This window comes from Parus major, chromosome 2 (assembly GCF_001522545.3).
Source record: "Parus major isolate Abel chromosome 2, Parus_major1.1, whole genome shotgun sequence".
NCBI classification, from domain to species: domain Eukaryota; kingdom Metazoa; phylum Chordata; class Aves; order Passeriformes; family Paridae; genus Parus; species Parus major.
This window is the reverse complement of record NC_031769.1, coordinates 53799045-53811231: the sequence shown is the minus strand read 5'-3', so window position 1 is coordinate 53811231 and position 12187 is coordinate 53799045. Positions and strand designations below refer to the sequence as shown.

Genomic DNA, 12187 nt, shown 5'->3' with positions numbered 1-12187 from the left:
GAAGAGAAAGCTTAGGGGGATCTCATAAGTGTTGTAGATATACCTGTAGGACAAGGGTGCAGAAAGGACAGAGACAGGCTCTTTAGAGTGGAGCCCAGTGACAGGACCAAAGCCAATATGCACACACTGAAGAAGAGGAGGTTCCCTCTGAATATAAAGAAACACTTCTTTTTTCTTACTGTGAGGTTGTCCAAGTACTGGCACAAGTTGCTCAGAAGCTTTTGGAGCCTCCATACTTGAGGATATTAAAAAGCCATCTGGACATGGTGTTAGGGAATTCTGGTATAGGTGGGTATGCTTGAGCAAGGGGATTGAACAGGATGGCCTCCAGCAGTATTTTCCACCCTTAACCACTCTGTGATTCTTTATGCTTTCACCTTTTGTCACAGCTACAAGATGCACTGAGCAGACAGACCTCCTTGAGATTTCAGAGACTCTAAAAAAACTGTCAGCTCTTGTGATCATCCACTATATTGTCTCTTCTATACACATTAGATGAATAGGACATACTTTTAAAGACACTCATCAACTTTCATCCTCCCCCTACGCAAAGACTGCAGTACTCAACAGCCTGGACTCATTTCTGTGGCAGTTCATAAAGACAAGCATTTAAGGCTAGCTGATTTACTAAAAAAGAAACATGACTAACCTGGCTGACTTTTTTTTCCTTTAGTTGGATATATTTCTGTGCTACAATGAACTGCTTGTATAAATGCTGAGCTACTACTCTTAATAACTTTTTCTATTTTTCATGTAAAAAAGTGAGTTCAGAACACACATAAAAGTACATGGGAAACATGGCTGAGATAGTTAACTATATGTCAAACCCACATTTCTAGAAGCAGGCTACATCTATTTTCTCTCACTGGGTCTATTCCAAAAGCCAAAAAGAAAAGAAGATCCACTGCCTCTGATTTCTGTTGTTTGTATCAGACAGAGATGACTGGGAAGGGCAATAGGCATTTCTGAGTTTTATTTCTCAAGAGATGAACTCACTATTTTCATATTTGCATAATTTGCATATGATTTGCATCTTTTTTTCCAGCATCCCATTCTAATTTTTAATCTGTCTGCACCCCTGAGATCATCACTTTGCCCACTCAGGTTTTCATCAGATATCTTCCCATATATGAATAGGTCCTACTCTGAAGAACAGTAGCATGCTGTGGGCTCTTTCTCACAGCTCCTAGGAGAGCTCACTTTAAAGGAACTTCAAAACATGCAGTCTCTGGAAGTTCTATTTACAAAATACTCGTGTTTACAAGGCAATAATCCCATTGTTTTCAATAGGAACTAATTATACACCATTTCCTTTGCCCTTCTACTTCACTCTGCCGTCCCAGGGGATCCAGATTTAGTCCTATGGCTGTGAATGGGACTTTTCAGGAAGTTCCTCTGATGCCTGTTCTCCCTCCCTTCCTGGACAGGAAGGGACCTCAGGCATCATTCAAGCCCAGAGGTGACCCAGAGCACACCTAGATAACACTTGAGGAAGCATGTGCCAGGAAGCCCACACCTTGTTCTGTGTTTCCCTTGGAGGACACCTATATCTATTTCTGAACATGTAATTTTTTCCATTCCTTTTTTCCTACATATCACTTCTAATGTTTCCCCATGAAATTCAAAAAGCCAATAGAACAAAAGAGTTAAACATGGAAAGCAATTAAGTGTGAATGATGCCTTTACAATTCCTCTACTTGCATCTTTTTTAAATCTCAGGTCTTCCCTGACTTTTACCCTCAGTCTTTTGTAATTCTCCTAAATTTTTGTACAATTGCTGCATAGTTGCTTTACCTTTCTTGTTCTATAAAGTCAAACAAATACACAGATGCATATTTAAAATGAGGTCTAAGAAACTCCTTTCTTTACCAATAACATTAACACTTCATCTGGATGCTGACAGACAAGAAGAGGCAGACCTGCTAGCTCCTTTAATCACAGGAATCCTGTATAGATGATTATTACACATGCCACACAGCAGAGTGGATTCACAGCTCAAGTACATCAGTGGTGGCTCTGACTGAAAATGCCCTGAAGTTTACTGCTTTTTTGTCTACCAACACTAGCAGGTTTGCATGGGCAGTAGAAAAGGAGCATTACAACCTCTTATTTGAAGAGGCTTCATCATAATTCCTCCCCTTAACTGTTCAGCAACTCCGTTTTAATCATCAGAGAATTCTCCCTTCTCACTCTTCTGTGCACTGTCTCAGGAACAGGAGGTTGAATGTGAACAGCTCTGTGGCTCTAGAAATATTGCAAATATTTCTATATTGCAGTAATGGAAGTGCACTGAGTTTCCAGCTCCCTTCAATCACTGTCACTCCACAGATGTTGCTGAGGATTTACACAGAAACATTCTGGCACTAGTGCATGCACTCTTCATGTCCTTTTTAAGCAGCATGAGGTCAGAGATAATGGACTTTAAGACTTTTTTTAGGATTCCATTCAGGAGTCCAAATGGCCACGTAATAAATCCTGCCCTGGAGCAGTGCATAACCTTAATACCAGGATATGAAAAGACTCTGTACATTTTTGCCTGTGCTTCAGAGAGCAGGTCAAAAACAGGGCAGTATTTGCCACCTTTGACTCATAACATCAAATCTGATCTAGCAAAACTTAATGCTGCTTTGGCTCACCTGCCAGGTGGAACAAATAGGAAGGGTTTCTCACAAAGAACAACAAGTGAAAAAAACTACAAAAGATAATCCTGGTAAATAAATCTCTCATTAATATTCAACACAGCAAGTCAACCATACCATCCAGTAACACTATACAACTTCATAGGCTGCTGGAGCAGATGTTAGGACTATGACCTTTTTTCTTTTCCGGTTGTGTGCTTTCTAAAGCTTCTAACAGAGGTGGGCTGGTGATATGACACCATCTGATATAATTGTTTCAAGCAACTGAACTTCAGACCAATGACTAAAGTGTGCATAGAAACTTCTGGTTTATATAGAAACCAAGTGGTGCTTCACAGTTCACTGTCACTGGCAATCTGCCAGTGAGTACCAGCAGACAGCTCTTCTCAGAGACACCTCTCTAGCAAGTGGTCTGCAATTGTGATGCAAAACCATTTACTCACACAAATACACTCTGTATTTTAAAATCAATACTCTTTTTTAACTCCTTCTTTTAAATCTCCACATTGAAGCAAGTATGGCTAAACCATTAAGCACTTTAGACATGAAAAATGCCACTGGAAGTAAGTATCTTGCCAGATTTACCAGTATTACTTCACATAAACTACCAACACCCAGAAAAGTAGTGACTCTCTCCCCTTTCCCAATACACTTGGCAGGTTTCTTCACTCTGTACAACAGTGAGAATGAGGAGTGAGGTGATTGGAAAGGGTACTAAATCAACAGTCATGAAATGCAACAGCAGCAAGAGACAAACCATGCACTGCCATTTAATAGAAAGAGATTATTCTTGCACCTAAGAAAAATTTTCAGGGGACTGATTGCAGCTTCTATGACAACAAGAGGGAGGATGTGACCCAAGTGACTGTTTCATGTTGTTCCAGTGAATCACTCTACTCACCAGCTGGGAAGCCAGTAGAGACTTCATTAAGTGCATCTATTCAGTAATTACTGCATCCTTCCCAGCACCACAACTCTAACATTCCATGCAGTCATAGCACAAAGCTGTTGGATATAATCATGAGGGTTCGTTTCTTACTCCTAAAAATCTCAAGCCTCCAGCTATTAGAAATCTGGAACTGAGTTTCAGCAGGTTTCTTAGATTCAAACTCTGTCACCTGCCAAGGAGAAATAGGGAGCAAAATCATATCAGCATAACCTCAATGAAATCTTGCAAGCAAGCCATGGAAAAGCTGCATTATTTGCCTGCCTTGTATGTAGGGCAGTTGCTTCTCTAACATACAGCAGCTTTAACTGGAAAAGACCAGGACAGACCCTTTGCTCATTTAAATCATTGCAGTGACTCCTGACTGCAGTGGAGTGGTGAATGATTTACTGCTGATCATGATTCTGCCCCTTGATTTGATTTGCACAAGTACACAAATAAGTGAATTACATGTCCAGGAGCCTTTTGCTTTCTTAGTCATGCAAAGCTACAGAACTAAGAAAAATGAGCTTGTATTTGCAGTACATCAAAACAATAGACCAATTAGTAGAGGACAAGGGTTTAAAACAGAAAATTTGCAGCAAAAACACAAATCCCAAAAACAGTTAGTTTGAAAGCTCCTAGACTTTGATCCTCAGCAGGAAGAGAAGGAGGAGGAGGCAGACTTCTGGCTTTTCAGCATGGGAGAAGGAATTGTCTTGAGAGAAGGTTCTCCCTGTCAGAGCCTGCCTGCTCAGGTCTGGCTGAGCTCAAAAGGCACAGAAAACTTCATGCCTCATTATTTCTTTAGAAATTTAGGGATTCAAGAAAATCCAAATTTTTAAATCAATACCTTTGTATCAATTCAGAAGGCACTGGGAGCAGGAATAGTTGGCCAAAGACCAGAGAGGAAACAAAAAAAAATAAAAGGAGAGGCAACATTATTCCTCACCATCAGGCCCCTCCATGTAGGGAGTACCCATCATCTGCTGTCTGTAAAGAGGCCTGACTGCATTTCTTTCCTTCACAGAAGATGGACAGGGGGACCAGCTCTTGGTCTAGGGTCCAGCACAAAGAGAATAGGGGTCCTCATCTCCAGCCAGGTGTCTCCACCTGCTGCCCTATTTGCACCTTGTGTTTGAATCAAAAATCACCACAAAACAAAACTCAGGGCTTCCATAGTAACTGGAGAGAAAGCTTTTACATGCAGATATGTAAAAGAGTATTTTCATGAAGCTACCTACAAGATTTATAAAGAACTGCTGTGAGCTAGACTAAGTCTTTCAGTGCCACATCCTTCCTCTCCAACAGCACCTAAGTTACAGCAGAACTCCTCACCACACCATTCTATAAATCCATTCTAAAAAAAATTATTTTATACATTGAATAGGACAAACAGTGTTGCCAGACACTTCTGGATATAAAAAGCAGAAATTGAAGTTTTACTGAAGTTAAGCTCTCAGTCATAGGAATGTAATAAATGCTGAAGGAAAACATCTTCTTGTTAATATTTGTGTTTATCATTTTTCCAGGTTTAAAGACAGTGGACCAACCTCTAGACAGTCAACTACAAAAGCAAGTAACACCTAACCAGCATTCTGAGTTAATAGTCTATCATTTGCACAGCAGTGATAAGACAATCCACAGGGGGGAAAATAAGGCCTTAACTTCCTCTCTGTTATGTTTCAGTGGAGGAAAACTTCACTAAAGTCAAACAAGAGCTCAAATAATACAAGAGTTCTATATACACAAATATCTTGTGTATATAAAACTTCATGTACTCTGAAATTTGGTGACATAAACCATGGCAAATAAAGATCTTGAAGGCTTCATCTGAGACAGATTGAGTTTTCTAGAGCAAACTAAGTTGCATAATTCCAGCTCTTGAATAATCCCACTAAATGGCTCACACTGTGGCTCCAATCTTTCCACCAACTACCAGTGCAAGAAGTCCATAAAAGCAGAACACTCAAAATCTTCACTGGGCCAGCGCACGTCTATGTATGCTAGCTTTGGAGCAAGCTGCAGGGAGCCTGCAGAAACTGCTCCCTGCCTGAGAGCTAGCCTGAGAAATTCATAGGAGGATTTCAAAACAATCCTCAGAGACAGAAAACAACTGCCAGGTGTTGTTTGTCTGTCCTCTTGTTTTCCTTGCAGGAGAAAGTCAGGAGGTGGTGTATACCACTGACCAATGATTGTAATGTAGCAGTTAACTAACCAACAAGAGTTTCCTTTCTGTACTTTTCCACGAACTAGTCTAAAGCAATAAACTAAGGAATTCTCCTGTTCTGACTCCCTGGAGGGTCTATGTCGTTCTTTTCGCCGTTCCTAATTAGAACGACACACCTCAATCCTCCTCAGTGTCTCTGTCAAAACAGTTGTATCTAGAGGAAAAGGATTTGCAACTACCCTGTTTCTTCATAGAGAAGAAAGCCACATAGTATTATCACAAATTTGTGTTCTGGTACAGCACATCCCTCTCCTCCACAGGGATCTGTAGAGTCTTTGGGAAGTGTGCAGTTCCCACAGCTCTCATGTCCCAACACCAGTGTGGTAAGCAGCTAAGGTGAAAATTAGAACTGTTGAGAAGCTGCTCTAGTTTGCTCTTCCAGAGACACAAGGGTACATAACTACGAACCTTCAGCAAGCAGCTCTTCTTGCACCAGGCTTCTTCTCTGCCCTCATGCTTTCATGTTTGATGTTAGGCCCAGGTCTTCCATTAATTTTCATTAAAATTGTCATTAAGTCTCATGGTCAGTATTCAGTTTTCAAAACACCGTGAAGGTCATGATTTCTTAGGAGTTTGTATAAATGTGAATCCATGCAAAATACCTTCTCTTCACAGTGTCATTTAGGTTGGAAAAGACACTTAAGATCACTGAGACCTGACTGTACACTGCCAAGTACACCAAGAGAAGCAATGGAATAACAAAACATCCTTCTCCAGTACTCTCCACCATACAGTTGGAGGTGATGATAGGGAAGATACAAGCTACAATTATTACCATGCTTCCTTTCTAATAGTACAGATATTTCATCATGGACATACCCAAATTCCCAGTGTGTTGTTCCCGCTCTGTCTGGAACAGAGTTGGACAACAATTTGCAAATGTTGTGTGACAGCTACTATGATTCATTTTGCACCCACAGGGAAGTTACTTTCTCTCAAACTAATATTTCTCCATTCCTCAAGGGTATCAGCCTTCTCTCTCAGCTAATACTACAATAGCAGATGCAGCAGCTCAACATTTCCCAAGAACTTCTTTAAAATCATCAGGACACAAAAGCCAGTATTATCATCTGATGGAAAAAAGACATTTAGGCCCATCCCTCACATACTAATGTTGCTGTGGGGTTTCTTGGATAGATTTACTTTCCTCAGTATAATGATTAACAAATACATGAATCATTTAGGTCTGTCTACCAACAGTGCTGATAATACTACATAGCATGTTTACAAAGTTTTTTATGGTTATGTGATTCAATACAATGTACACTTGCCCAGATTTAAAAATAAATGTTATATAATACATAGATCATAGAATCAATACACTGTGTGCATCAACTACAGACACACAACAAGGAAAGCAGCACAGGAGCTGCAATGCAACAATTGTCCAAAGAAGCAGAAAAACACCTGAGTCTTGCTTTAATACCAGGAGTTTAAAGGGGATCAGTCTATCATGAGTTTGCCCCCATTGTTTTAATTAATCCCTTTCCACCAATAAGGAGAAACAAAATCTGAGTAGATATAAGTGAAAAAATAACAGTTTACTAATAAGCAAAACTACAATAGGTGAAAAAAACAGTAAATAATCACTAGATACTAAATTGATAAATCTCATTAACTGCCTGAGAACAAGGAGAAATCCAAAATGGTGAAGAACCCCTTTCAAGATGGTATCCATCACAGGCAACTACACGTAGGGAGACAAAGCAAAAATGGCATCTGACCAAGATGGCAGTATTTGCCAGCAACCACACGTTTTGGGAGACAAAGGGGAAAGCACAGGAGTAAACCTTCCTGGGAAGGCAGGAGCTTACAGAGCAGTTCTAGTGGGAATTGCCAGCACATGTGGGGTCAGCTCCACTGCCTGCCACTTTCCTCTGCCACCCACTGTACCCCACCAGTGTTGGTGCTGCTGTCCTCTGAGCCACTGGTGTGTTGTGGGTGGAGAGAAACAGTCCCTTCCAGGGTGGCACGGTGAGGGACCAGCTCAACATTGCACTCCCAATAGAGGTTTGCAAAGTTCATTCTGAAAGAGATTTTGATTGCAGAAATGCAGTTTTTTTCTGTGTGCCCAGAACTCCTTTCTCCTCCCCGCAAAACAATCTCTGCCTTAAGCAAAATGCCACACAAAAGAACCCAAAAGGGAAGTCTCTTCCCACGCTACCTCAGCTTTAAGGTGAAAGCCAGGAAGTGCGGCAAGACATGAGAAAGCAAAACAAAAGATGAAAAAGGGGACTTTGCCTGTGTACTTCAACCTTTTAAATGTACCTCATCTGCCTGCCCCAAGATTCCTTTTCCAAACATACCACACTAACAATTTTTGGGGCACAGATAGATATGAAATACAATAAGGTTTTTGATTAACCAAGGCAACCTTCAGTGCTAAACCCTGAGTCATTTGATCTTAAAATTAGTCCGGTTGTATTGTGGGCCTGAGTAGCAATAAAGACAGCAGAACAACAAACCCAGTACTCCTATTGGTGTGTTCCTGAATTTAAAACAAACAAACAAAAAAAAAAAAAACAAAAAAAAAAAAAAAAAAAAAAAAAAAAAAAAAAAAAAAAAAGAAAATGTTCATCCACCAGACTGACACAAACTACAAACTAATAAAAATCCTACTACTAACAATAATGCTGAGAGTGGAAGAGATTAAGATAGGGGGTGCAAAACTGAGTATATTGCAACAACCTGTGGGGGGCCTTCCCATTAGAGAAAGAAATTTCAAAAGTAGCATTGGCCTGGCAGTTTCACCTTTAAAGTGCTATGTGAACATTAACAGATACTTAAGATATCTTAACTATGTAAAAATATTTTAATGAAACATATCTCTCCATTTTTTTTTTCAACAAGCTTAATGTTTGCATGATGTTAATGATTGCAAAACAAATTCTCCATGAATCAGAAGACTAAACAGGTATCTCGTTCCACACCAATAAAAGCTTGTATCCATCACTGTTAGATGAAATTCTGGACCAATTATGTCAGTATCACCCAGGAAAATCTTTCCTGACTTCACAAGGGCAAGGAAGTGGGATCTCTGTCTTCTTAAAGGTATTCAACAGGAATTTCTATTGATTATTACAAATAAGTTTTCCATATACTTTAACTTGGATTTAATCTAAAAGTTCAAATGAGATGTAAGCTTGCTTTGCTTCTAAGACCTATGTGGATATGTGTAGGGACACATATATATACATACCCTAGTAAGATAAGCATTTGTAGCAAAGCAGTCTGCTCAGAGAACCCTCAAATTTTGTATACCAAGTCTATTGTAAACAGGCCTTTCACTTTGAGAGGCCTCACTTTTCCCTAAGACAGCAAACATAAACATGAAACAGCACTCTCCAAACAACTACAGCAATCCATCCTAAAATTCCTAGTATTTCCTCAATATTTCTCATTGCCTCAGTAATTTTATTTCTTGTGTTTGAGAACTGTTACATATATATCTTTGTGCAAAGTGAGAAATGACAAAAGATTAGAGAAATTGAAAACACTGGCTAAGTAAACAATAAAATATTGCAAAGAAAGCCAAGGTTCACGAGGATGACATTCTGGGCTCAATAGGAAGGAAATGCAGCTAGCTAGCTGGAAACCTGCAATCCTGGAGCCCAGGCTTTCCTGAGGTAAGGTTCCAAAACAAAAGTACTGCAAACATCTTAGTGAACCTGTGCCAAAACCCAGCAAAAGGATCTAGAGCAGCTGCATATCAAAGGCAAGTTTCTTGGGCAAAAGAAAATACAGAAGACATTGCAAAAACAATGGCAAAAATTTCAGGGCATCTGTACATTTTAGAGGCATATATTGACAAACAGCAGTTGACAACAGCTGTCTTTTACCTGTATTTACTGGAACTACTAAGAAAGAAAGAAAAGAAACTAAATGAAAGAAGATAAATCAGGCTCACCAATTGTAAAGTTATAGCCATCAATACTGAATGTAGCACTCCGGCATTTTTTAAATGCTTCCTTTCTGCCACTTGGGTCTGTCATGATCCTGCCAGCTTGTACTTTCAGCAGCTGCCTTTCTCTCCCTCGTGGAAGCAGAGCACTCGAGCTCACTCTTAGCTGCTCTTGAGTATCTGCCTGTGACAGCACACACACCAAGCCTCACATCTTCTTACAGGGAGCCAGATCTGAGAGGCGTGCACCCAAGAATTTTCTCCTCCTCCAAACACTCTCATTGGCAAATTACCTATGTGCCTGCTCAGAGTTCAACTGGTTAGAGGCTTCCCTATCAAAGCCAGCAGTCAATTAGTGTGAGACTACCAAATCAATAAGCCAGCTGTAGCTGTCAAGTCTCTGTGTAGGAGGTAGCACACAAAAAAACAATAAAGGGTTAGATTTTGTTGTTATCTACCCTTTGATGCTCCCTGTATTCCCTGCTATGCTGCAACCAGTTTCTGTGGCTCCTCTTACTCCTGGGGATTTCTGACTTGCAGCAAATTGTGCTCAGATTTCAGCTCTTCAAAGAGAAGCAGTGTGTTTTAATAATTCAAGATATAATGAATCAACCCAAATACATTACACCATCAATCACCTGCTACTTATGTAAACAGCAGGTGTCTAGAAACCCAGCTGAGAGCACAGAACTAGAGATTATCAGTAAAGAACAACATGGGAAAACACATGTAATTTAGCAGTAATGCTGACAAGCTGAACGAAATTGTCATACATGCACACACACACAAAACAGACTTCCAAACTCTTCCCTCTCCTTGTTGTTTATCACATGGTTTGTAAACCCATCTCTGTAGTTTTTTACCTAGTAGTGCTTAGAAATGTTGACTCAGAGCATGTGCAAGCAATCCACTGAAAAAGGCAGGCAAATCCTAAAAATAGACAAATTTAGAGTCAAGGCTGGCAAAGTTTTCACAAGAAGGTCAGCTGCAAGCCAAAGTTTTATGAGTAGGCATCTAAGAAAATGCTATCATCATCTTAATGATTCGTGTACACATAAACCTGTGCAACTCTTTCTTCTTCTTGTAATATATGTTAAAACTATAAATGTGCTATTGAAATATTCAATTTTTTATGTTCCAAAGAATAAACATTAATTCCACATAAATGCATCAAGTTTTGCATTGGTCTGGGTGGAAACCACCTGGAAACACTAGATTTCAAGAATACCAACAAAATAATATCCAGGACACAGTTTACTAAAAGCTTGCTCAATGCACCTAAAGGTTTACAAAATATCAGCAAATGTGATCATGTTTAAGGTATAAACCTCAGCCCTTCCTTGTTCTCTCAACAAAAGCTTAAGTCAGATAGAAATGCTGCACTTTTTTAAGCCACTCTCTTCAAAGGATGGAAGAGAATCACTACTGAACTCCAGCAGTTAATTTAAATTCCACTTAGTTCTACCTCAGCCAAATAGAGCTTTTTTTGTTAACTTTTTTTTATTATTTATTTGGATGTTCAAAAATATAAGACAAGTTCATTAAGAAACAGCTTCCAGCAATGAGGGTTTGTTGGGCTTTTTTAATAAGTCATTGTTTTGAAACAAAAACAACTACTTGCAACCAACATTTCCAACACTTACACCAATAATTCTTTCTGACATGAAAGGTATAGGCAATAGTTCTGGAATTTAAAAGAGTTGTTACTCTTTATAAGCACTTTATAGCTGCTGCAATGAAGACTGCTCATGCAGTTTACTGAAATTCATCATGTAGCTGCCTCTCCAACAGAAAGCAGGAAAATAATCCAAGTATAAAGTATTTTCAAGGGATTATTTTGTCTGTCACTGGTCACATAGATCATATAAGCATCAATGCTCTTCCTAACACAGCAAAAGCAGAGAGAATGATTCATACTATATTTAGAAAGCAGAAAGTTGAATGTTACCTAAATGAAAGGTAAGGAACTCTAACAGTTTTAATATTTTGGAACTATCAGGTTTTTTGTTTGTTTTTTTAATTTAATTATTTGCTGACACAATTTTCTTCCTTAAGCTGTGAAACTTTATTCAAAAAGAAAAATTGTGAGAAGATAACAGTGATGATTTGATTGATGCCTAGAGAAGTTTTAGTCAGGTTTCTAAGGGAGGAAAAATGTTCTTCTAAACAAAAGGCAGCTAGAGACAGTCCTGCTTCCTCCTTGGCTGCAGACCTTGTACTCACACAGGAAGCAAGAGAATTATATTAGTATTTCTCTTCTCCAGATCAAAAAACTACTGCCGTGATGCTCTTTTTTGAGCTCCTTCACTGGTGTTTTGGCCACTTTGAACAGATTGACAGAGAGAAAATGACCTGCCCATTCCGTGGCTGAGCACTCTGGAACTACCTTACAATACTAATACTAATACTAATACTAATACTAATACTAATACNAATACTAATACTAATACTAATACTAATACTAATACTAATACAAACAGCTGTAGTAGTTT

General features: G+C 39.2%; 1 protein-coding gene across 5 annotated transcripts in view; it reads right to left on the bottom strand.

Moving 5' to 3' along the window:
* PDE1C (phosphodiesterase 1C) overlaps positions 1-9925 on the bottom strand; it is a 207921-nt gene extending 197996 nt beyond the window's left edge. For all 5 annotated transcript variants that reach the window (XM_015619318.2, XM_015619319.2, XM_033512002.1 and 2 more), the window contains exon 1: positions 9702-9925. In XM_015619318.2, the coding sequence (XP_015474804.1) occupies positions 9702-9786 (85 nt within the window). In that variant the 5' untranslated portion in view covers positions 9787-9925. The remainder of the gene's footprint in view (positions 1-9701) is intronic.
* Positions 9926-12187: the final 2262 nt, after the last annotated feature.